Source organism: Talpa europaea (genome assembly GCF_964194135.1).
Source record: "Talpa europaea genome assembly, chromosome: 2".
Classification (NCBI taxonomy): domain Eukaryota; kingdom Metazoa; phylum Chordata; class Mammalia; order Eulipotyphla; family Talpidae; genus Talpa; species Talpa europaea.
Genome location: NC_140068.1, coordinates 66,472,100 through 66,499,695, shown reverse-complemented (window position 1 = coordinate 66,499,695; position 27,596 = coordinate 66,472,100). Strand labels below are relative to the sequence as shown.

General features: G+C 33.7%; 1 protein-coding gene across 3 annotated transcripts in view; it reads left to right on the top strand.

The window, feature by feature from the left end:
* Positions 1 to 27,596, top strand: part of SENP6 (SUMO specific peptidase 6) — a gene marked incomplete at both ends in the record, with an annotated part of 80,861 nt that overhangs the window by 36,077 nt on the left and 17,188 nt on the right. For 2 of the 3 annotated variants that reach the window (XM_084228326.1, XM_084228325.1), the window contains 10 exons: positions 5,921 to 5,991; positions 8,412 to 8,560; positions 10,116 to 10,413; positions 15,380 to 15,609; positions 16,039 to 16,209; positions 20,742 to 20,775; positions 21,181 to 21,375; positions 22,352 to 22,578; positions 24,231 to 24,340; positions 24,473 to 24,589. In XM_084228326.1, coding sequence (XP_084084452.1) covers positions 5,921 to 5,991; positions 8,412 to 8,560; positions 10,116 to 10,413; positions 15,380 to 15,609; positions 16,039 to 16,209; positions 20,742 to 20,775; positions 21,181 to 21,375; positions 22,352 to 22,578; positions 24,231 to 24,340; positions 24,473 to 24,589 — 1,602 coding nt within the window. Of the gene's footprint in view, positions 1 to 5,920; positions 5,992 to 8,411; positions 8,561 to 10,115; positions 10,414 to 15,379; positions 15,610 to 16,038; positions 16,210 to 20,741; positions 20,776 to 21,180; positions 21,376 to 22,351; positions 22,579 to 24,230; positions 24,341 to 24,472; positions 24,594 to 27,596 lie in introns of those variants that run through there. The other variant, XM_084228327.1, reaches the window with a different exon arrangement.

The window sequence follows — 27,596 nt, the reverse complement described above, 5'->3', positions numbered from 1 at the left end:
CATAGAAGGGAAATCACTTATAGTTTGTGAATGCGTATTCAAAAACTAGGCAAATATAAGAGTTGGAAAGGTGGAAAGACAGAAGTAAAAGGAATCTTAAGGCCTTACATGGAGTAAAGTGTTGGGATGGGTATAGCAGGAAAGTAAATGGATTTTAAAGATCTTTCCATTAGGGCTACAATAGACTTGATGAGGGAATAGCTGGAGTTTAGATAACCTGTGAATGAGCAGAAATATGCTGGTAGAATAAGGGTTGATGAGGGATGGTAACCTCATTTATTTAAATCTAGCAGGAAAACAAATAGTGATTATTTAAACTAGTGAAATGAGGGAAAGAGGAAACAAAGTGAAATAATAATGAATATAAGATTTTAAAAAGCAACTAATAAATTAAGGGGGAAGGAAAACATGAACTCTGTCAATATCATAATTGTGATCAGATTGAGTATATTTAATAAAAGACAAGCTGGTTGGATTAAACCTAGCTATACTATACTGTTTATAAGACTCAGATTTAAAAAAGCAATTTGTCAATAAAGAGGTGTTTAGAATCACCAGAGACAAAAAAAAGCATACATAGAATTTGAATAACAAACAATATGAAATTAAGGACTAGAAACCTAAAGAGTGTAAAGGAGCGCATTCTGTAATGGGTTTAGTCTTAGAGTAACAACTGAATGATTAAAGCTCTTGCAGGAAGTTCTTGGCTAGGGGACAACTGTGAGAGATCATTTAAAACTGAACTGATTCATGAGTTTGGAATATTGAATTTTTACTGTAAAATGACTACATTTGATTTAGTAGAAATTTGCTTCTTTTGAGATCAGGTAGAACAATAGAGATAGTAATAAAAACAAGCTGTCATTAAAATGAAAACAAACCAGAGCCCAGGTCCTGGTTTTCAAGACTACTTAAAAAAGGTATGTGGAAAAAAGGCTGATTCTAGGGATAGGTTAGGTCAGATTCAGAATAGAACATATTGTAGTGCCTGAAACCAGGCAGGTACTCAAAAACACAAAGGGGTACTTGCTTCAACAGCACAATAAACTAAAACTGAAACCATATAGAGAAATTTCCATCCCCCCATATGGCATACAGATTAGCAGGTGATATGCAGATTAGTGAATGTATATTTTCATAAATGTTACATTTAGCCACAATAAAAAGTGACATCAGAGAATGCAGTCTTGTCATAGGAACCGACTAAATGAGCTCCCAAGGGCCAGAACTCAAAAACAATTGGTTATAACCTAAAGTATAAAATACATTTTAATGCATCAGTGTAGTAGAGAAATGATTTAATAAGTACATCACTTGTTAAATAGTCTAGCATTCTTGAATTGAACAGCACTTTTGATATAAAGCTAAATTTTGTAATAAGAAGTGGAACTTAAAAAAGTGGAACTTAACTCTTAGTGACTGGACTTACTGACTTGATTGCAAATAGAGTACAGAAATGGAAAAGGGGTTAAATCTCAGCACTGTGAGGCTATCAACAGCCACTGCAGCATGAATTTGATCCCCAGCCAGGGAGCTAACCCATATGGCCCTGCAGACCTCTCCTGTCTTGCCTGCTGCTCCTCTCAGCAGTGCATTTCAGTCAGTCAGCCTGTTCTGCTCCCCACTCTGTCTCTGGTGAATCCTCCCAAACCCTTCCACCCTCCACACACACACCTCTACCCTATACCACAGCTCTTGTATGCATAAATAAAATAAATCTTTTAAAAAAAAAAAAGGAAAATAGTTCCTTTAGAATGAAGAAAACTGGCAATGCTCTAGTCATGCTTAAGGTTAACATCACCAGTGATCAATCAGATTGACATGTCTTTCCTGTTATATGACATGATGAGATGGGCACTTTATCTCTTAAGATTCTACCTTTATACCCACAACTTCATCCTAACCATGAAGAAAACATTGGACCCAGATTGAGGGGTTTTCTGCAAAATAATGGACCAATACTTCCAGCATGAACAACCATGCAAGACTAAAAACAAATAGACTAAGGAGATAAGACAACCAAATGGTAAAATTTGAATAAAGTCTTAGTGTTTAACTACATTATAACACCATTGGCTCCTTTTTTACATTTATACGGTTAGTAATAAAGGTTAACATTAGGAGAAACTGGGGAAGAGATCAGCAAATTCTGAATTGTCTCTTAAACTTGTGCAAATCTTGAAATTATTCCAAAATTGTTTATTTTTTTAAAAAGGACTTTATAGTTGAAGCTCTCTAATCTTTAAATAGTAGAACATTCCAGTATTATTTACTTTATATAGAAAAAGCTGATTTGTTGCAAAGCACAATTATATACTGATTTTAAGGAAAGTCAAATGATTTGTCAAAATCAAAATTTTATAATACAGGGCGAAAAGCTCAGGTTTCAGAACTTAGTGGTAGAAGAATGCTTTTCTCTTTTTTTCTGCCTTATTCTGATGTTTCCACTATTTTGACTCAATCTTTTTTTCTGATATTTTAAATTTATTTTGAAGTGCCTTTAGTGGAACTGCATAAGACCTTTTCCCATTTTAAAAATTTGATTTTTTTTCTTTGCTTTTTCTTTTTTCTTGTAATGCCTGAAATTTGTTTAGTTCTTCAGTTTTTTCCATCACTTTCTTCACTGCTTATGCTGCAACATCCACAACTGTCCCTTTTTGGGTCTACTCACAGTTCTTAACATTTTAAAAGTCAAATGATCAGGGTAGCCACATTTTTTACAATGTACTTGGACATTGTCCTTGTTGCAACATTTATTTTTCACAATTCTGGAGGCTGTAACACATTCGGTTTCTAGTGAGGACCAACCTCCTGGTTTATAGTTTGTCATTTTCCTGTGTCCTCGTGGCAGAAGCCCATTCTGCACATAATAAAAAGCTCTCTAGTTCAGTTTTGCAACTTGTAAATGCTGGGTCCATGAAGTGAGGTTTCCTCTACAACTTACATACATCACAAACCTTCAAAAGCAATAGAAAAAAATAGATTTATCTTACAGATGATGCTTTTCTACTACTGCTTGGTTTGGAGTAGGAAAGAGTCAGTGAAATTTAAGTCGTAGGCTTGAGCTTTGTACCAGTTTAGTTTGAAATTTTAGTGTTTGTAGAGTGATAGAATCCTCAAACTAAGAAATTAACATAAAATTACACTTTTGGTCTCCTAACAAAATTTTCAGAAAACTAAACTAAGTTTTAAGTTTAAAGAACACAAGATAGTATATGGCTACAATGTTAATTTAATTCTTATAGCAAACCTAGTGCTATTTTTATCCTGAAATTCTTATATTGTATTAAATTTAAGGTATGCTTCTATTGCTGTAATTTATTAGTCGTAATAAAATTTTAAAACAAGACTTAACGTTGCCTTAATTTATGTAAGGATATTTAACAAATGGCAGAGTTAATACTAAGTGGTCATGAAGTCTGGAGATGTTGGCAGATATGCATAATGGTTTTTTAACACTATCACAATACATGAAAAGGTAATAGATATTACATGATTTATTTAATATATTTGTTCCTCATTGGCAATGCATAGTTCATTGCATTGTCAAATTGCAAAGAATATAGTGCATTAGTGCAGCATTTTCATCATTCTGCACATATACTTTTCTTTTTTTTTTTTTTATAAATTTTGTTATATTCCCCATACAATTGCAGCCACATATACTTTTCATTTGTAGTCTCATGACTTATATCCACTATTAACTGAACTAACTGCTCACTGCATACCACAGAATAAGTAATCAAGCAAGTTCAAACTGACAGAAATCAAATAATTAACTTCCACATTTGTGGCCACTCTTGACTAATAATTATTTTCCTTTTTGTCCACTATTTAAAATACAGTAGGGCCTCCCCTGGTGGCGCAGCGGTTGAGCGCTGGGCTGCGAAGCTGCCTGCAGCCTCTGCAGCACTGGTTCATTCCCCGGCTGCTGGTGAGGGTCCCACATGGCGCGCAGACCTCCTGCCGCGCCTGCTGCTCCCCTCAGCAGTGTATTTCGTCAATCTGCCTGTTCTGTTTGTTCCCCCGCTCCGGCTCTGGTGAATTCTCTCACCCTCCCGCGCTTCTGACTGTACCCAGTGCTTGTATAAATAAATAAATCTTTAAAAAAAAATACAATATACAAAGTTCATGGAATACATCATAATAGTATCATAGTTTGATTCAGATTCATTATCTCTGTTGTGGTGTTGGTATCCTTTATTTTTTGGAAGGGTAGAGTTAAAAAATTAGACATTAAAAAATTAGTTATTTGATTTTAAGATAAAACTTAAGTATGCATATATTTTCCCCTTAATGTGAAAGTGTATGGAGTATAAAAACATGCATTTTATTTTAAGCTGAATATTGTGTAGTTAAAAACTAAATACCTTCTGTTTCACAGCATTAGTAGTACTGCTATCTCTGAGGCAGATTCTTATCTTCCCAACTTAAGAATCTTAAAATTTGACAGTGAAAATTGTGCACATTCACCAAATCGGGCTTAGTAATGTTGAAAATATCATTACTTCTCAATAGTAATGCAGTTTGCCAAGGTTCAGCTTCTGGTGTTGCTGTTTAATAGTTGTGTGGCCATCAACAAGTTAATAAACCTCATTGTGCCTCAGTTTTCTCATCTATAAAGTGGTAATAATAAGGTTATCCTGCAGATCAAAGGAATTAATAGATACAAAGCACTTAGAACAGTACCTGGCACATGATGCTCACTATTTGTTCATTGTTACTGCAAATACACTACTATCGCTATATTTTTCTTGTGTCATTACATATTTTTCCTGTTTAGGTACTTTGACTTTCATAAGAATATGAAATGCTGACAGGAAAATTCTTTCAGGATATCTGTTTAATTTGATAAATTACATTTCTTTGTGATAGGTATTAACCACTAGTGTGAATGGATTCTTAACAAATTATTTTTTAATTCCTTGGTTAAATAAAATGGGTATATTTCTAGAAACTTTTCTGTAGTGTGGGAAAGTATTTGACTATTTGAGCTCCTTGGTGTATTGCACTTGTTGCAAATCTGCTTATTTACTATTTTATTCCACCACTAGCGATATGTTTTTTGCTTTTTTCAAAATTAATGTTTGTACTTGCATAATATTTTAGTATCAATATTTACTATTTATGTTCAAAATCCTAAAAATATATTATCAATTATATATTGTCTAACAATGTGATACGATAAATTAAGTGGAGTCATAAGACTAACACTTGTTCCCTGATTGCTGGTTTTGTGCTGATTTTGGAATTGTCCTTACAGCCAATATCTTACTCCGTATTTACATTTTTCTACATTGATTTGTTTGTTACTAGACAGCTGAAAATATTTACAGCAGAATTGGGCAAATTGTATATTAAACTAAGTGATTTTTTTAATTAAAAAATCTGTGTGACAATGAAGTTTTCTTTTAATGTGCTTTTACAAACTGTTTATGAAGGCAGTTCCAAGAGAAAAATTCTGAAGTTTTGTTCATTGGAGAATAAATATGAACCTGTCCAAAGTGATTACTTTGTTGTTTTTTTGTTTTGTTTTGTTTTTTGTTTTTTTGTGGGACCCTTGCCTGGCAGCCAGGGAACAAGCAGGCGCTGCAGAGGCTGCGGGCAGCCTCGCAGCCCAGTGCTCAACCTCTGCGCCACCAGGGGAGGCCCCCAAAGTGATTACTTTGAAAGGACATTCATTTGGATTCATTTACTAAATACTGATTCAAAGTCTGCTTGCTGTGGACTCTGATACTCTAGTTAAAATACATTCACTGCCCTTAAGGATCTTTTAATGTATTAATCTTTGCAATATTTGTGTAATACACTTTTATTATTCTGTGGTATTAATAAAGACATTGTAAGTATTTCCTCAACTTTTTCATTTTGAAAGATCTCTTTTCTGTTAGAATAAAATTGAATAAATTTCCTTTTCTAGGAAAGAATACCCACCTCATGTCCAAAAATTTGAAAATAATCCTATAAGGTTAAGTCGACCCCAAGTTGTTGGTAAGTGTGAAGTTTTTATGTTTTGCATTTGTGTAGGGTTTTGAGTAGTTGTATTAAAGAAATAGATAATATGACACCAGCCTAAGAATATACCCAGATGTAATAGGCTGAAAACCGCTTTTAAATGTTGAGAGAAAATGATTAGAGAGAAATGATTAGAGAGAAAAAAGGAATGATTAGAGAATGATTAGAGAGGATTTTCTCTCTAAAAAGGATTAGAGAAAATCCTCTCTAATCCAGTGTATCTTCTATTAGCATCTTAGTGTATAATTTCAGACTTTTTCTATTCATATATACCCATTTTTAAAATGCATTTATATTATGCATACTGTTAAAAACTTTATTATCTTATTATCTGGTTCCTATATGTGCATTAAAAAATATTGGAATATTAATGGAAAGCCAGCATGGAAAACACAAAGGAAGTTTAAGAATCAAATGGATGAACTTATCTCTGCAAGCTAATATATCCAGGTCTCTAATCTTTTTTTTAATGAGTACATGGTGACCCACTATTATGTACCATAGGTTTAGGCTGTTTTCAACATTTTGATATTATATAGTATGATTAATAATCTAACACATACATACTGTATATTTGGTCTATTGTTTCCTTAAATCAAAACCCTAGAAATAAAATAATAAGGACAAAGATTACAGACATTTTAAGGACTGCATTCTGTAAAGGGTGTCAGCTCCCAACAAATTGTGTTTCAGTATATCTATTTCTCATGCTCTTCAGCAACATTAGATATTCTTTTAGGCTTTGCTAATCTGATAGGGAAATAGTGCGGGTGCTAATACAAATATCAATAAAGTACTGTGGAAATGCAGAGGACTGTAGAATTGTGCTTCCCGTGGAACAGAGGAAGCTTCTTAACAAAGAATGGTTTGAAGTTACTAGATAAATAGGGAGGGCTTTGTTTGTGACGAGAACAGCTTATATAAGAAGGTGAAAGAGAAAACACCATGGAGAAATGTACCTCTTTGAGGTAAACTTTGAAAGTGAGACTAGAATATCATTGCAACCTTTTCCTTGCCAAGAGACAGAGTATAGAGTTTGTTCCTTAGCTACTAGGATGATTGAAAGATGTTAAGCATTTGTATGATAGAGTCATGTTTTTGTGTTAGGATGATTACCTTTTCAGTGGTGGGGAAGAATCTGAAGCAATCAAAACTGGAATGAGAGAGGAGAGGTTAGGCAAAACATTAAACACGTCAAATGAAGTGGAAATGGAATTGGAGAAGAAAGTGAACTTAAGAGTTAATAAGGGAACAGAATTCTCTTCAGTGTGTGAGGAAGGGACTACAAGGATAAAACAGTGATTAGCTAACTTTCTAGCTTTGATGCCCAGCAAAATAAAGTTGTTTGAACTTGTGTAAAGACTGAGAAATTAGAAATCACTTAGTAAAACTTGATGTCATTATACTAAACTAGAATGTATAGGTTTCTTAAAATAGTGTCATAGGGCCTCCCCTGGTGGCACAGCGGTTGAGTGCTGGGCTGCAAAGCTGCCGGCAGCCTCTGCAGCACTGGTTCAATCCCCGAACGCTGGCACGCAGACCTCTCCTGCCGCACCTGCTGCTCCTCTCAGCTGTGTATTTCATCATTCTGCCTGTTCTGTTTGTTACCCCGCTCTGGCTCTGGTGAATTCTCTTACCCTCCCGCGCTTCTGACTGTACCCAGTGCTTATATAAATAAATAAATCTTAAAAAAAAATAGTATTATAGTAAACTCGGAAATATTTTTATGTGTAATTTCTTTTTAAAATAATCAAAAGGGTATTATTAAAAATAGGAAAATGGAAGTATGAAAACTTGGTATTATATAGGTAGAGTAGTTTGGTTTCAAGTTGTAACCAATTTTAAACTGTCCTGTTTCAGAGTTCATTAAATAATTTAATATTTATATTTTTAATGAGAATTATCAAATCAATATTGAAAAATAAGATTCTGGTTTGTTTTTCTTAAAGTCAGAAAACCATTCTGTTGAGGACTCGTTTAGCTTCCTTTATCTAAACAATTGTACCTAATGTTTAAATTCAAATTTTTCTCATTACCAATCTAAAAAGAGTAACTTCAAAAAAAAAATAAAAAGAGTAACTTCAACAATAAAAATGTGTGTGTGAATCAGTGGCAGAAAGTGCTGCTGTTGCCTTCATAGCACATAATAAACTAAGAAAATACTGATATACTTGATGTAAGTGGCCCACAGCATTAGAGATCCTAGTGAGGGATGAAAAGTAGTAAGAGCAGCTGAGACATGACTGCTGGGTCTTACAGTTCTGGTTATTTATTATACATATTGAAATGTTATGTTAAACAATACAATTACTTGCTAATATAAATTAGTATTTTTTCATAGCATTAATGAGGAATTTATAAAATTTAGTTTCTGTACATTTTTTTTCTTCATTTAGATCGTATGATGAAGAAAGCGGAAGAGCCTGAATCACATCTGGAGTCTGAAATTAAAAGGAAAGTACCACAGAAACGTCACAGTAGTATCTATCAGTCTACTCCTTCTCCTCTGTCTCCTGCTTCAAAAAAATGTCCAGCTGATTTAGAGGTGGGTACAGACATTACTCTTCTTTGTTAATCACAACTTTCTTTAAACCAGGCTAGAGGTGGAAATCCATACTTTACTCATCATGAAATAGTGGAGTTTAGTAGTGGAGTATAAGCTGTTTCTTAGGAGATTAGATGTTTCATCATATCGTAGTATTTTGGTTGAGATTGCTCTTTTGTTTCTTATAGGTTTTCCTTTTCAGGTGCAGTGGAACATGACCAACCATTTGCATTGTTTGTATTTCATTCAAATATGTTATTCTTTCCCTTACTGACAACAGGCTAAATATAATAGTAGGTTGAATGTAACAGTCAGATAATCTTTTCCATTATTGTGTCTAGCCAGTTTGTATAATTTACCTGTTAGCATATGTATTATAGGCTACAATATGCAGGACTCTATTGAAAGTGTTAATGTGAAAAATAATTTCCTTATACCTGTACTCCACATATAGCATAACTGATTTCTCCTGTGTACTGACAGAAAGAAAAGAGACATTTCTTTTTTACTAATCTACATATATTGAGATGGCAAGCACATCGCTAATAAGTTCAGTTTTGCCCTCTCTAAGCTTGATTTTCATCCATTTTTATCATCTGGAATAAATCGTTGAATAAGTATCATAGTTTAGTAGAAAGGCATTGTTATTGGTCATGTTTGTCTTTTTTTTCATCTTTGAAACAAAAGGAAAACTAGAGCAGTGGTCTTCAGCTCCCCCCACCCCATGTATTTTCTGTGTTTTTAAGCTCAGATATTTAGAGAATAAAATGTATGGAAAGTAAGCACTTGGTTCAGTGTCTTGAAATTTATGCATTATATTCATATCACTTAATACCTTTAACTCCTCCCAAGTTATATGCTAAAAAATCACGATACTCTACTGTGAAAAAATTTCAGTGATCTCACAGTTTTATTAGGCATTCCTTCAAATATATTTGAAGCACTGTCTTAAAAATCTGTTGTCTTGCAAAGTTTTTGTTGACCAGTACTTAAATATGATTCATTTTTCTAGTATTTAAATTATCCTTTTCTTTGGTTTAATGATTTTTGTATCTCAGGACAATGCACCATTGTGGTATTTCCAGTGCAAGACCTTGTTAGCATTTTTTTTTTAAGTTGGAGAACAATTGTGACACGCGTTTTACAATCAAATCAGTTTTTGGAAAGTTTATATGTAGAAATTTGGGATCTAGCTATTGATTCCCATAAGATTTTTTATACTCTATATAACTTAGAAAATATTTATGTAACTTGAGAATACATAGTCCAATTTGAAGACTACTGGACTAGGTGGTCTCCAAAATTCCTTCTAGCGTCTGATGCTGAATCTCAAATAGCGTATTCCAGTTCTGTGGTAGCCATGGTAATAATGATGCGGAATGAGAGACTTAATTTTGAGACTTTTTGTTCCTGTGAAGTTGAAATAAAATGCCAAAGTCTTTTGTTTCTTTTATTCTTTTGGAACTTAAGGTTTGTCAACAGTGTGAATATTGTGCAAAATGTGGAAAAGAAATATCAGACCTTATGCCAAAGTTGTGATATTCTTTTTTCTAAGGATTTGCAAAGAAATTGCAGACAAGCTGTAACTTTGAATGAATCCTCTGGACCATTATTAAGAACATCAATTCATCAGAATTCTGGAGGACAGAAGTCACAAAACACAGGATTGGCACCCAAGAAGTTTTATGGCAACAGTGTGGGAAAGGTTCCAATTGATATTATTGTAAATTGTGATGCTAATAGACAGAAATATTTACAGCCTAATGGGAAAGTCATTTTACCTAGGGCAAAAATAGCCAAAATCACAAACCCTAAGGAAAGGAAAACAAGCCTATCAGACCTAAATGATCCAAGTAAGTATTTAATTTTTTTTAGTATTCCTTATCTCAGTCCAGTATTTTTCACATAGATTTTTAATGTGAGCATGAGCATATTTGAGAAGCATTGTCTTACCAGTTATATTCTTGTGTCATTTATTCAGTAGATGAATAACTTTGTCCAGGTAGTTGGAAAGTGATAACTGGTTTGTTATCCTGTCTATCATAAATATTTTAAAATAGATAAATCATAAACCTTGACCCTAGTCTTAAGTCAAGTGCCAGTTATACTCAACTTTCTAACTTTGATCTGGTTAATTGAATCTCTCTGATCTATAAATGACTATCTCTCCTACCAGATAAGTGTTTTCAAGAGAATAAATAAAATGACATAAAGTGCTTACCATAACCCATTAAAGTATTTGACACATAGAAAAGACTCAGTGAAAATAAGTTATTTTTGTTCCTTTCCTAATCTGTCTTAAACACTTGTACATATATTTGTGCATATGGAATGCAGTCCTGTTTGTAATAAATAACAGAAAATTGAGAACAATGAGGCACGAGCTAACGTGTGTTTAGTAGTAAGAGGGGTGAAAAGATCTGATTTGACTTTGTGTAGAGTGGCAAAATCTTTAAGTGATAATACACAAATTAAATGCAAATCAGAGTATATAGTATGTTGCCCTTGATTTATGAAAGATAGGAGAATAAATACAAGGTTTTTTTTTTCTTTTAAATGGGAAAAAAATCCACCAAAAACTAATTTTAATGAGTAGTTGGTTGGAAGAAGAGGAAACAAGATAGAAGTTAGAGATAGATGCTAGATTTTTGCAAATAAACCTTGTTTTATAGATTTGACATTGGACTATACATATGTTTAAAATGATAACAAAACAAAATTAAATAAAAACTGTCAAAAGCAGTTAAACGAACCTATTTATATATCTAGTTGGTAACTTAAACATATAGGAGAATTATAGCAAATGAATTTGAATTAAAATAATATTGTGACTGTATTTCCCTATGTGATATATTTTAAGGTCAGAATCATAAAGAAATCCTAAATGTATTCAGTAATATTTTAATAATATTGATATTAAAAATAATAACATTGGGCCTCCCTGGTGGTGCAGGCGGTTGAGCACCGCACTGTGATGAAGCTGTCTGCAGCCTCTGCGGCGCGGGTTCTATCCCAGCCAGCCGGGGAGAAACCCACATGGTGCAGCAGACCTCGCCTGTCTCGCCCGCTGCTCCCTTCAGCAGTGTATTTCGTCAGTCTGCCGGTTCTGTTTCCTGCTCTGTCTCTGGTGAATCCTCTCATCCTCCTGCACATCTGGCCTGTACCCCATTTCTTGTGTAAATAAATAAATCTTCAAAAGAAAATTAAAAAAAAAATTGATATTTTTCTCTTTAAACATCTATATTGATGAAGCAAATAAGTTATTGAAATCTGTAATGTTACTTTTGAAGTGGCGTAATAGTGTTAATACATATTTTCTCTTAAACAAAAAATAGCTTTTCCCATAGAAAATGACTAGGAACCATAATATAGATGTGAACAACCGTATTTCCCATACGTGTGTTTTTAAGTACCATTTCCCACTCAAAAATAGCCCGGGAGACATAACCATCCGAAAAATGGTTGACTGCTGGTCTGGAGCACAAATACAGATCATATAACTATCAGAAAGCATTCAAAAATTATAGATATATCAAAAGTACACAGAGGTAACGTGAAGGAGATCCCACTGAGTGATAATGTGCCTTGGGTCACAAAAGCAGTAACTGCGAATTATTGAAACATGCCAAATATATTAAAATAATTAGATTTATAATGATATACCCTTACTTTTGTCAAAAAAAAAAAAAAACAAACAAAACCAAAATGCTGTCCAGTGGTTATCTTTGGAGATTGCTTAAATAAGGGACCAGGAAGAAGAATAACCATAAGAAAGAAAATATCAAATCAACAAACAACTATGAAGGAACAAGAGACTCTCTGAGGGGTGGGGGGTGGGGAGGGGAGGGATTGGGGTCAAAATAAGGGGATTGCAATTGTATGGGGAATATAAAAATAAAATTTATTTTAAAAAAATTTAAAAAAAGATTCCAAATTATTATTCTAAAAACTGGTAAATCAGGGGGATGAAAGTTAAGAAAAAATTTTTTTACCTCAGAAATAATGTCATGTTCTATTTTAATTCAGTTCAGTATAAAAGCTTAATTCCATTAATACATTAACCTATATTTCAAAAAGGACTTGGTTATAAACAACTCATTCTGTGATAGCTATTCAACCACCACTGTTATAATGTTGATACTTTATAAAATAATTATATATTTTAATGCAGTTATACTAGTGCAATGTCAAATATTGTTAGTATCATTTGAATATTTCCTAATGGTGAGGACATTATATTTTAATGGTAAGATATAAAGAAAACTCACTTATTAGGCAGTTACGAGTTATTCCTAAGCCAAACTTTATATAGGAAACGTAACATCCTGACATGATTCCCAGGATGAAAGGAACTGGAAGTCAATGAGGCTAATTTTAACAAGTAAAAAAAATGCCTAAGAAAATAGCATGTTTATATTCATCATGTAATTTGATAAGGAAATAAATTAATTCATGTGGTTGTGATGTGAATTAAGTAATTTGCTATTCAGAAAAAAAAAACCTAGAACCATATTAACTATTAAAATCATAAAATATAAATTTACTCCCCTTCCTAGATCAAAAAAGTAAACCTAAATATTTTCCAGTAATTGAGGTACTAAAGCAGCCTTGGCTTAAGGAGATTGAATAACTTCTCTCCCTCTCTCCCTCCCTCCCTCTCCCTCCCTCCCTCCCTCTTTCCCTCTCCCTCTCCCTCTCTCTCTCCCTCCCTCCCTCTTTCCCTCTCCCTCTCCCTCTCTCTCTCCCTCCCTCCCTCTTTCCCTCTCCCTCTCCCTCTCTTTCTCCCTCCCTCCCTCCCCTCCCCCTCTCCTTCCCTCACCCTTCCTCTCTCTCTCCCTCCCTCTCTTTCTCTCTCCCTCCCTCTCTCCCTTTCCCCTTCTCCCCCAACCTCCCCACCCACCCCAGTGTATGTGTGTACATACTATACGAGTTGAGTTTAGATTTTTCTGGTTTTAGAATCTGTTTATATGCTTAATCATTCTTAAATTTGTATTCCTATTTAAATAGTTTATTATCATACAGCTTTTATTCTATTACAGCTGACCAAATAATAAATGCATTGTACAGCATTTCAGGTACTGAGTAATTCTGTGTAGAAATGTCAAGTGGGTCCAGGTAGTAGTTTTGTTGTGTGTTAAGATAAGGAGTAGTTTTGTTGTGTGTTAAGATAAGGAATAGTTTTGTTGTGTGTTAAGGTAAGGAAGGATGCTAGTTTAGATAAGTGGTGAAATAGGTACCTTTGATAAAGTGACTTTTGAACAGAGCCTAGGACAAAAGTGAAGGGGAAGATACACTGATATCAAGGGGAGCAAGTTTAAATCCTGAAAACAAAAATACTGCATTATTCTGTTCAGGTTGTCTTAACAGATTATCAAAACTGGTTTAAACGAGAGCCCACAGTTCTGGGGGCTGAGGTCCCAAATTAAGGTGCTATCAATGTTGTTGTCTGATGAAGCTTCTCTTCCTGGCTTTCAGACAGCCACTATGTCCTCACATGGCCTTTATCTCTTTTTCATTTGGGTGGGGAGGTGGCACCTCCACTCCTTACAAGGACACCAGTGCTGTCAGATTAAGCTCTCACCTTTATGACCTCATTTAACCTTTATTACCTCCTTATAGCCATCCTAAGTAGGGCTTAAGACATGCAGAGTCATGCTGGAGTTGATGCCTCTTTGGAACAAAAATTTTGCTAAAAAAATAATAAGCATTTATGTGAGGGATACTAAAAGAAAGTTGCTCACATAAGTTTATACATTCTTTAGTGCATGATTTTGAATGCTCTTCTGTGTCAAATACTTTTTAGCCTCTTGGTGATACAGCAGTGATTAAGGCAAGAGACCTGTTCTCTTATAGTTTCTACTAGTGGGGGAAAGGAAAATGGGGGAAACAGGTAACAAGTCAGCATCCATCACAAAAAAAGAAAATTTTAAGTCAGTGGCTATAAATAAGTAAGTACCTCTGTGCTTACTTTAAGTAGTTAATCAAAAAGTGCTATCTAATCCAGTATTTGATGACAAAAATGCAAGTTGCTAGGTAAATTGCAATCCAGGTAAGGACAAGTTTGTAGTATTTGAAGAACAGAAAAGATGGTTGGTGTGTTTGGAGCATAAAGAAGGAAATGGAGTTATATGAGAAAATTTTGGAAAAGTAGACAAGGGCCAGATTATGTACATTTATAAATTAGAGTAAGGAGTTAGGATTGGACTCAAGTGCAGTGTGGGCGATTCTCAGGGATTATGATACAGAGATGGGTTTGAAAAGATTCAACAACGAGTATAATACATAAAACCAAATTATCTTCATAGTCTTTCCTTGCCACATTCATTTATTCAAGATTTATTGAGCATTAAGCATTGATCCAAATTTCCCCAAAGACCAGTTATGATTTTAATGAATTCCTGTATGAGATAAAATTATTTGACCACATGAAATGTCACAAATATTTAAGTGCATGTTATTTTGTGAATAATTTGTATGCCTATTATCGTCATACTTTTAGCCTTTTTTGAAACTTTGAACTAGACTACCCATATTTAATTATTATTGTAACTTGTGTCTGTTTTTGTGTAGATGAGTGGTGGTAGACTATAGAATCAATTTCATGTTTCTATGTTGTAAAAAAAAAAAAAAGAAAAGATGCCAATTATGCTTTCCTCATAATTTAAAATCAGATAGAATGAATTGTATGGTCATTCATTTTTAATCTCAAATCTGGAGAAAATGCAAAGCAATTTTGGTGTATTTCCCCACTTTAGTAATATATTTATATTTTTGACTGATAGAAATGAAAAATCTGAAGCATTTAAATTTTCTTCATAGTCATTTTATCCAGTGATGATGAAGATGACAATGACAGGACTAACAGAAGAGAGAGCATATCTCCTCAACCTGCTGATTCAGCATGTTCTTCCCCAGCACCATCCACTGGAAAAGTAGAAGCTGCACTGAATGAAAATGCCAGTAGAGTAGAGAATGACTTAAGAAGCATTCCAGCAGATTCAGAGTTAAATACAGTTACATTACCAAGAAAAGCAAGAATGAAAGACCAGGTACTTTTAACATCTATTGACATTTATCATATTGTCTCTCCGTTGGGATAAAAGGATAAAGTACTGTGCTAAACTGTTTATATACATTTATCTCATTTCAGTAGATAATTTCCCTATTTTACAGTTTAGGAGACCAAAACTTGTAAGGAGTTGTTTTATAAGGTCAAATCATTAAATGGTGATATTATTGTGATTTGAACCCAGTCTGCTTCCCAGTATACCGTTCCTATGTTGTTACTTGAATCTTAGGTAATGACTTCATACAAGGAATTTGTTTTATATAAACTCAGTATATTTTTACTTCAGTCAGTTGGAATATCAGTCTTATGTTTTGATTGCATTTCCTTTCTTGGGTCTTCTTTGTATGTGGGTACTTTCAGTTTGTAGTCTTCTTTTAGTAACTTATTTGATAAAAATTTTCCTTTTCAGTTTGGTAATTCTGTTATCAACACACCTCTGAAAAGGCGTAAAGTGGTTGCTCAAGAAACTGTAGTTGATCCTGTGTCATTAAGCTGCCAAAGTTCCTTTGAGAGTGTCATTTTAAACTGTCGAAGTATACGAGTAGGAACACTTTTCCGGCTATTAATAGAGCCTGTAATTGTAAGTACATTCTTAATCATTTTCCTGTACCAGTTGTAAGATTCAGAATTCCATGCTCAGGCCAATACATAATATTTTAGATTTATACATTTAAGCTATTTAATTTAATAGAATTTTAGTTATTTCAGGATTTCAAATTACTTTTGAGTATATAAAAAATTATGAATACATCCTTGCCATAAAAATTAATTTGTGTAAAAAATTTATTATAATGTAATGCTCAGAGAGTGACATTTATCATAGGAAGATAATTATTTTTACTGACTTTAGAAAACTCTAATATGTTGTTGTTTTATTCTATGCCAGTTGAATGCATGAGAAGTGTATCTTAAAAAAGTATGAGACAGAAGTATCCAAAGGTTTTAGAGTCTGCAGAAAATTGTCTTGCATCCTTAAGACTACTAGAAATAGATTACTAGAGTACAATGGCCACTCAAGTACCACTGTACTCGGAAGACCTCATTGTCCACAAAGAGTAAAGGACTTTCTGCAATTCCTTTAGCTTACCTCTCTGACCTACTTATTGTACTGCCACTAACCCAGTATGTGTATTTTCTATTTTAATATCTCCTTAATCACCTTTTTAAGTTGTCACTTTTTGTAAGTGTTTCATTTAATTATATCTTAATTTGATGTCCCTGTGTGTTTACAACTACTATTTCAAACTCAGTCTTTAAGTATTGCCCTTTCTACCATACTGATACTGTATTTTTAAGAAAACACATCATATAAGGAAAGTTAAAATTATCAGAATTTAATTTTGGCGTAATAGCTGTTTATTTTCTAGCATGGATGTCTCTGGAATACAATATGATCAAAAGGAAAAAAATTTTACAGGCTAGTCTTTAGGGCAAATGAATGTAAACCTGATTTACCATCAGAGCAATGCTACATGGGAAGCCAGCGTTTTCCTCTTTTATCAAAAATTGCATCTCCTCATGATTTAAAAACTAGAAGTTCCAAAAGTATTCCAGAAATTTAAAGCAAATATACATAAACTATCCATTTTGTCCAGTAATATTGTAAACATTTTTCAGAGTTTTTAAGGATTTATGAAACTGTTTTGATACTAGTGTTCATACTACATAGTGTAGATATCTTTCCTGGTTTCTGTCAGCTAACAAAAATGTCACTATACCTCAGAATTCCCAGGAGAACCCTCTTATGTTTTATCATGGCTTCCTTGACATTTAGTATGATCATTAAAGTTTTGCTCATGATTTGATACATTTAATTGTAAGTTGTATGTTTTCTCTCAGGCTACCTATTAAAAACTATATTAAGATACTGAAGGAAATTTTTTTACAGTCATAAGAAAAGTTATCAGTTAGGGTTATGCATGATACAGTGAAGAGAAACTTAACTTTGTAAGTTTGTTTTAAGAAATAAAAGGTAATGTGTGTAATGTAAAATATATAGATACAGATTTTTTTATTTAAAATGCTAAATGAGGGCCTCCCTGGTGGCGCAGCGGTTGAGCGCTGGGTTGTGAAGCTGCCCGCAGCCTCTGCAGCACCGGTTCGATCCCCGGCTGCTCCGCGGCCACCGGAGGAGGGTCCCACATGGTGCGCAGACCTCTCCTGCTGCCCGCTGCTCCCCTCAGCAGTGTACTTTGGTTCTTCTGCCTGCTCTGCTCCCCGCTCTGGCTCTGGTGAATTCTCTCACCCTCCCACGCTTCTGACTGTACCCAATGCTTGTATAAATAAATAAAAATAAATTAAAAAAAAAAATAAAATAAAATGCTAAATGAAGTATGTTAACCAAAAAGCAGTTGTGCTTATAATGTGGAAATATGCAAGATTTAATATTCACCTTAATTGTATCATAGAATTTTCCTGGAGACCATTCTTTTATGAAGTATAGTAAATTTGTATATTCTTCAGATAATCTATTGAAAAAAGATGATTTGGCATTTTCTTTTTAAAGATAACGTGCTTGTATTTTGTATTTTGTAGTGATTGATTTATCTCCCTTGTCATGGTTAAGCTGAGGAATAGCTTTTAAATATTTCAATGTTCAGATGTTTTATCAAATTTTGTAATCATTTATTATTAGGTAATTTCTTTATATTCACTCAGAATTGGCATGATCTAGATGTGCCAATTTTATTTTAAAATAAATACTTTCATGCAGCAGAAAAATGGCTTATATTATTAGGAATACCATATATGAGCAAATTTTCTGATGAGAAAATTGAAAGCATAAACTTAAGATTTTTCTGTCACCAAAATTTCAAAACTCTTGGCGGGATGTAGGTGAAATAACTCAGTGTTACTGATAATTTACGTGTGCACAAATCTTTAAGTGGCAAATGTTTAGACTTGTTTCTTTGCATATATATCTGGTAACAATTTTATTTAAATGCTTCTATATAAAGCAAAGCATATATTGGAATGTGTCCCAACATAGAACTAACCATTCCTGATGTGCCCAATTAAATTGTTACTTTCCAGTGAAACCAGTCTTCAGAATGTATGATTAGTGACATTGTAGACTTTGCATTTACTGTAATAATGCTAAATTTATTTTTCCTTGCTTTTTTTACATTGTGAAAACCTTTAGGCAGAAGAGTTGTAAGAATTTTATAATGAACACTCTTAAAAATCCCAGCTAGATAATGCCATTGGCATTTTATTGCTAAACTTGTTTTTCTTATGTTCACCCCCTATATAGCAAACCAAATTTTTTAAATTATTTTTAAGTTTGATTTTCTTAGCTTGTGTAAATACACAAAAATTACTATTAATTCAAGGACCTCCCTGGTGGTGCACGAGGTTAAGTCTCAGCACTATGAAGCTATCAGCAGCCACTACGGCATGAGTTCCATCCTGACCAGCCAGGGAGCTATCCCAAATGGCACCACAGACCTCTCCTGTCTCGCCCACTGCTCCCCTCAGCAGTGTATTTCAGTCAATTAGCCTGTTCTGTTCCCCTCTCTGTCTCTGGTGAATCCTCTCACCCCCTGCAACTCTGTACCCCAGTTCTTGTATACAGAAATAAATAAATCTTTAAAAAAGAAACAGAAAGAAATATAGTACTTTATGAAATTTAAAAAAAGGGTAAAAAAATTACTCTTCATTCTTGTGTATCAGCCTTAATGCGTTTTTCCACATTAATTTGTTAGAAAATCATCTTTTAAAACCAGTAGCAACAGAATCAGGATCTTCAAAACATGCAAAAATAATTGGGTGAAAGTTTATTAGGGAACAGGATATTCACAGGCTTTCAAGTATTTCCACACAGACTTAATTTAAAAGGGGAAAAAATATTTCTCTATAGTAGAAAGACCAGGTACACTGCTTTCTCCAAGTAATTAAGCTTGAATCATAGTGGAATAGCCTAGCATCATGTGTCTTTGGATATTATGTAAGTCGGAGGTATAAAACATCAACTATGTGCTGTATTTGCTGGAATTGTATGGCCTATATTTAAAAATGACAAAACACAAGTCTAGGATGTTGTATATTTTACAGAACCTATTTTGGGCTTTTTAAATGCTGGTTATGAAGAACAGAGAAGCAGGTTTCTGGTATAGATTGGAGTGAACAGAAATAACAAATGTGTAACCTGGCTTAGCAAAAGGGAAGTGTGTATATATATACACAGAGTGATAGAATAGGTATGGCAGTATATTAACAATGAATCTAAGTAAGGATTGTTCGGTTGTTCATTTTAATATTCTGTCAGCTTCTCATTGAAGTTTTTTTTTTTTTGATCACTTTTTTTTTTTTTTTTGATTAATTTATTTATATAAGCACTGGGTATAGTCAGAAGTGCGGGAGGGTGAGAGAATTCACCAGAGCTAGAGCTGCTAGAGCAGAACAGGCAGACCGATGAAGTACACTGCTGAGGGGAGCAGCGGGCGGCAGGAGAGGTCTGTGTGCCATGCTGGACCCTCGCCTGGCAGCCTGTTATCGAACTGGCGCTGCAGAAGCTGTGGGCAGCTTCGCAACCCAGCGCTCAACCGCTGTGCCACTGGGGGAGGCCCTTCTCACTGAAGTTTTAAGAAGTAAAACAAAGAAATGTTTTAGGTACTTGAACAAAAATGGTAAACCACATGCCTTTCTGAGAGGAAATTTGGGTGGGGGAAGGACATCTTTTTTTTTTTTTTAAGATTTATTTTTATTTATTTATTTATACAATCACTGGGTACAGTCAGAAGCACGGGAGGGTGAGAGAATTCACCAGAGCCAGAGCGGGGAGCAGAGCAGGCAGAAGGATTGAAGCACACTGCTGAGGGGAGCAGTGGGCAGCAGGAGAGGTCTGTGTGCCATGTGGAACCCTCCTCCGGTGGCTGGGGAGCAGCTGGGGATCAAACTGGCGCTGCAGAGACTGTGGGCAGCTTTGCAACCCGGCACTTAACCGCTGCGCCACCAAGGAGGCCCGGACATCTTATATTTAAACACGTGGTAGATGGCTCAATTTTTCTGCTGTCTTTAGTAAGTTCCAAATAACATGTCATTTTAGGCTGCTAGTAGCAAAATCTTCATATATCTGTGACTGGTATTAATGTATATCTGTTTTTGTTTTAGTTTTGTTTAGATTTTATCAAGATACAGCTAGAAGGTAAGCTATTTTATATCTTTTTACTCATTAATAGTTTTTTTATACAGTAAAGCACTATACAGGAATAAAAGATTAAATGATATTCATAGAATTCATAATGATTATTTATTGCATATATCATAACAAAGAACATAAATATATCTTTGTGTAAATATATAGAATTTTATTCTGTAACTTCAGAAAACCTATCTGATTTTATGAGTACACTTCATGAGAACCCTCTTCTCATTTGGAAAAATACGTATCTTCAGTAAGAGAGTCCTAGAGATTTTTCTTCATTTCTCACTGAAATTATTATATAGTATAAATTTGTGCTTAGCTTTAAAACTTAGTATTTACTCAGTTTCCCCCACTCAGTTTCTGCCCTCCTAAGACCTAATTCCTTTTCCATTTGTTTTTCTCCAGAACCAGAAAATGATCCTGTAGGGATTACTTTAAATACCTCTGATCTAACTAAATGTGAATGGTGTAATGTACGAAAATTACCAGTAGTGTTTCTTCAGACGATACCAGCAGTTTATCAAAAGCTGAGCATGCAACTGCAAATGAATATGGAAGATAAAGTTTGGAATGATTGTAAAGGAATAAATAAGTTAACAAGTAAGTTATGTAGAACAGATGTAATAATACATACAATTTATGTACTAGTAGAATATAAGTGCACCTTGATAGATATCTTATGTGTATATTATCAACAATCCTTGCAGTAACCTTGTAAGATAGACATTATTTCCCCTATTTTACAGATGAGGAGAAGCTCACTAAAAGTAGGAGATCTGAAGTTAAAACTCAGGTTTACCCATTTAAAATTTTCGAAATCGATTATAATTCAAAAGATCTCTACTTTTTATTACAACATTTTATATCCTAGTAAAGGAATTTCTTTAACACTAGAAGAAATTATAAAATGTAAATCTACCATATAAATCAGGAATCCTTGATATAACCTGAATAGGAATTTTGCAAATTCATAAAATGAATTTCATCTTCTACAATTAATAGATGTGGTTGTCTAGTTTGTTTTCCTTTATCTCTAACATTTATGGCATAGCATGACTGGTTGTAAAATACTTTTCAGCAATAACTGCTGCTTCAGCTTTTAATGATGAGTAAATGATAGCAACTATTAAAGCAGCAATGCTATTCACCATTAGTGAATAGCAGTTTTTGCAGTTGAATTTTCTAGAAATATCATCAGTTCCTTGGCAGTTTACTACTTATGTTTAACAAAGTTAATTGATGTATATTTAAAACCATAAATATTTTTGGATTCTCTTAGATGAAGTGTATTACTTACATTCATGTATAGATTTGTTCTGTAACTGCTGCTGCTCCTAACATGTTCTGGTTCCTTTCTCTTAATAACTTAGGTTTCATTTTTGGGTAGCTTTGTCACTGGCTTTTATTCCAGTGTTTATCTTATGTGTACTGTGTATCAAACATTGTTTTGAAAATTTATACCAGGATTTCTGGTATACTTGAAATAACAAGTTGTTATGCTTTCTAACATCTATACAATTAGTTTGTTTTTTTTTTTTTTCCATTTAGACTTAATGGTTATATTATTTCTTTTCAGATTTGGAAGAACAGTATATAATTTTAATTTTTCAAAATGGCCTTGATCCTCAGGCAAATATGGTATTTGAAAATATCATTACTGACATTGGTATAAAGAATAATGTGTCCAATTTTTTTATGAAAATTCCCTTTGAAGAAGCCAATAGCAGACTTGTTGCCTGTACAAGAACCTATGAAGAAAGCATCAAAGGAAGTTGTGTACAAAAAGAAAACAAAATAAAAAATGTAATTACATTTTTAAAATTTTTCAAATATAATTTTAAATAACATAATTTTAAAGGGAAATAAGTTTCATGTTTCACTGTTCATATCAAAGTTAGATTTTTTAATTTTATTTTAAAATTATTTGCTTTTTATGTGATTTGTAAACAATTTTATGTTGAAGCATGGTAAATAGATGGCTTTTGACAGTAATAGTACTTGGTACAGGTCTCAAGCATTTTTAGTTCCTTTTCATGTTCTATTCTTGCCTTTACTTTTTGTCTCCTTTTCTTTTTCCTTAGTACTTAACCTTTTGACATATATATATATACACATATATGCTACATTCAAATCTATACTTACCAAATTTCTTAAATTTGTTAGTGGTTCTCATTGGTGCCAAAGAAAGTGGTGCCATTTGACTTCAGTACAAATAAAAGAATTTTGGTTCCTGATGCATTATTGTAAATTTACATGTAACATGTAGGAACAAGATTAAAAACTTGAAAAGTAAAGAATACTTATCAGGGCCTTCCCTGGTGATGCAGGGCTTAAAGACAGTGCTTAAAGATAGCTTGACAATGCTGTCAAGCTATCACCAGCCACTGCAGTATGAGTTGGATCCCCAGCAGGGAGATAACCCATTTGGCAAAACAGATCTCTCCTATCTCGCCTGCTGCTCTCCTCAGCAGTACATTTCAGTTCATATGCCTGTTCTGCTCCCCACTCTATGTCTGTGATGAATCCTCTAACCCCCCCCACCCCCAACACTGGCCTATATCCCAGTTATTGTATGCATAAATAAACAAATCTTTCGCCCAAAAAAAATACTTACCATTTGATTTTGACTGTTAATATGTATCCAATTCTAGAATAACTGATATATATATAAGCGGTAATTCTAAAGCTGTCTGAACCAAAGGTCAAAGTTACAACTATAACACATAGTATAATGTTAAATAATACAAATATAACTTTCTCAAGCACCTGAATTTTGTTGGCTTAATTTATTGGGAATACTTAAAATATGTCTACCTGTCTACAAACTTAGAATAGTACACTATATAAGGCACAGTCTTGGTGAAATTGAACAAGATCTCACCATTAAAGGTACCGGCACAGTTAGTGGGTTATAGAAAAGAATAGAACAAGGAAGGGGACAGTGCCCCATCCTTTGCAGAATAGATTACAGGAGGTAATTCCAGAGGAAGAATAGAGCAGCTAGAGCCATAAAGTACCCGGGATGGACTCAAAATTTCAATGGATGGCCCTTCCTTTAAAAGATTCCTTGATTTTGGAGGACTGAAGTGCATTGGACTGTGCTCCCTGAGCCTCTGCTCCCATATGCCATGGAATGCTTAGCTACTGAACTGAGGTATGCTTCCACCAGTAGAAGAAGAAAACCACTGTATATGTTCTTTGGATTTTATTAACATAATCTAATTTAATATGAATAGTAAAGATCTTAAGACACAATAATGAGAAACAATTTTAAATAAATTGGAAGTGTATCACTGTTCCAGAAGCTATGGCTAAAAAGAAAGTGACTCCTAGTTTTGCCTACTACATCTTTTTAATCCTCCTAATTGAAAAGTGCTCTTGTTTTCTGCTTGTTCTTTTTGTTGAAAAATTTCTCTATTGATTTTGTGAATTCATATTTTAATTTCATTTACCAGGCGTCCCTTGAATCTAAAATGCAGCTTAAAAACAAACAAGAATTCCAGTTTTTTGATGAAGAGGAAGAAACTGGAGAGGGTCATACCATCTTCATTGGCCCTGTAGAAAAGTGAGAAAATTCCTTTATATTTGCAACACTTTTAAATCTCTCCTCTGTTTTATTACATTTCAACTATATACATTAATATGTTTATTTGCTTGAATTTTTTTTTTTTTTTTTTTTTTTTTTTTTTTGTTACAGATTGATAGTATATCCACCACCTCCAGCTAAGGGAGGCATCTCTGTTACTAATGAGGACCTACACTGTCTCAATGAAGGAGAATTTTTAAATGATGTTATTATAGACTTTTATTTGAAGTAAGTTCATTTTCTACTAATCTTTTAACAAGTTTTTAATATCCTATAATTTATATTTTATTTTCTAGAGTCAAAACTTCTTGGGTTTTGAATTCCATCACTGCCACTTATTATGTGACAATTGGGGGACTTATTTAATATCTCTACCTATGTTTCCTCATTTGAAAATGATAATATCTAAAAGGATTGTGAGAATTAAGTAATGTATATATACGCCAAGCACTAGAAAAAATATCTGGCCACACGCAAAGTGTTCCGAAAGAATAGCTTGTTTAGTTGTTACAACATGTTTTAAGCCTTTAAAAATTTGTTACTGTCCTAGGCTATTTAATAGTTTGTTGAACAAGCAAAGAATACTTTTACTCTTTTAAGTAAATTCTGACTAAGTACCAACTGTGTCAAGTGCTATGTTAGAAGTTTATCATCTTGTGGGAAATGCAAATATGGGACTAAAACACTGACAGATGCATTAGCATGAGACAGACACAGAAGGAAAAAATTGCTTCATTCTCTTTGGGCATGGGGTTATATGAGGGACTAAGAAGATGTCCTGGAAGAGCTTACATTATGACCCAATGTACATTATTAATACCTGTATAAATTGTGTGTTTACTGTGTTATGATGTAGGTATGTAATGGAACAAAACAGCTTAACAGGGTATCTAGTGGTCTCCAATATTTTTTGATTTATGCAAGTGTATTTCACAAAATGAAACAGTTTTCTAAAACTGGTATTGAAAGCTACTTAATTGATTTTATAACCTGCTAATAGTGGTGACCCACACTTTAGGAAAAGAAAACTTTGTTAAAAGAAGCAAAGGGTTTTGATCAGAGTGATGTCATCATTGGGTTTCCTTAAGATATTTGGACAAGCATGTCACTGGATATCTAGATGAGAAATCATTTAAGGAAATTTATTAAATTGATTTAAGAAGCACAATTTAGATGTTTTAGTTGGAGTGAAGAGGGAGTAATGTTTTGAGAGATAATAAAATGTTTTAAGATGTAAAGTTGTTTAGCAGGATTGTAAGACTGACTGAATGCATGTTAAGGAGGAGAAAAATGGGTCCTAAGTAACTCTTATTTTTCTGACTAGTGAGACCTGTTTTGTGATTTGGCCACTAACTGAAAGCAATGAAGAAGAGGCAGAACAGTTTTGGGTAGGAGACGGGACAAGTTCCTTTTCCCCTTGTGGTACAACAAAAAGAACAGTAATAGAGAACATTGAATATGTGGTCCTGACCTGTAGAGTTAGAAGACTACTTGACAAATGATACTTTAATTAATTGAAAATGGATGAAATTGTGTATAGGTTAGGGATATTAAAATGAGGACAAGAACTATAAGGACAGGACCTGGAGAGTAGTTTTTTTTTTTTAATTTTTTAAAAAAATTTTGTATTAATTTTTTTTAAATTTTTTACATCATTGTTCATTTTTACACAATATTTGATTCCCCCACCCCTCTGGTATAGTCCCCATAGAGTGGAGAGTAGATTTTAAAAGATAAACAGGAGAGAAAGACCTTCCCGTGAATAAATTCTAAAGATATTTGAGAGGTAAAAAACCCAGAGTCTGTGGTAAAATTAAAGGGAGTAAAAACTTTAAAGAAAAGCCTCCCTGGTGGCATAAGGGGTTAAGATGGCAACTTATGAGGCTGTCCGCTGCCTCTGCAGCAGGAGTTCGATCTCCAGCCCGCCAGGGAGCAGCGCACATGGCAGCAGACCTCTCCTGACTTGTTTACTGCTCCCCTCAGTGGTGTACTTCAGTCAATCTGCCTGTTGGTGAATCCTCTCCCCTCCCCCCTCCCCCCCGAGACACACACACACACACACACACACACACACGCACCTTAAATCTTTTAAAAAAAAAACTTTAAAGATAATACATTCAGTGGTGTCAGTATAACAGAGGTTAAAGCAGATACAGACTAACTTGAAGTTCACAAATCTCTATTTTTACCTTATGTATTTTAAAGCTCTTTTGTTGGGTACATACATGTTTGTATCTTCTTGGAGAATTGACCCTTTTATTACTATGCAATACCCTTTATCCTTGGTAATCTCCCTTATCTTTAAGCTTACTTTGTTCAAAATGAATATATCTACTCCAGTTTTCTTTTGGTTTATGTTTGTATACTGTATATTTATTCATTCCTTTTAACCTGTTTAAGTCTTCATATATAATTTTTTTTTGTTTTGAAAACATATAGTTGGATTTAGAAAATAAGTTGAACTCCTGCATTGTGTTTACATTTTGTTCATTCTATTTCATACTTAAGCAGTCTCCACATTTTACATTATTGTAGAGATTTTATAGTCATTTATACTCTTGAAATTCATTATATTTTCATGAGGCCCTTTGACACTTTATAGTTTACACTTTAAAATAAATTTCACACAGTAATCTTACATTGTCTACAATTCTATCTTTTAGAATGCAAAACAACATTCCACATTGTTAAAAAGGATCCTAACAAAACCCATGATAATTTATATCCATGATTTTAAAAATCTTTATATATTTTATAACATTCTTAGAAGTGAATTAAAATGAGGAATTTTTTTTTAACCTCACCATTAAAATGAGTGATTCTGCTGCTATCAGAGCTACACATTGCTTTCCATTTCTAACTCAAGTTAGAAACAAACTTTTAAAGTTTACTGATATTATAAGTAGTAGAAAGGCAGTACATCTCAAGAATATTGATAGCATGCAGAAAAGAATTATTTTAATAAAATTTACTTTCAGAGGCCACATAGAATTGCAGACTGACCTTGAAATCATCTTTTAGTTTTATCCTACAATTAAAGAAGGCATGATTTGATCATTGGATTCTCTATGTTGTAGCAAGTGAACAGCTTCACTGTGATACTCAATAAGTCATTTATGCTCTGAAAGGAAAAAAAGTGCAACCAAACCAAATATAAGAAATTCCTACAAGTTTTGGTATTAAACTTGGATTTGGATTTCCCCATTAACTCTAAAAATAGAGAAACTGCTGTCCT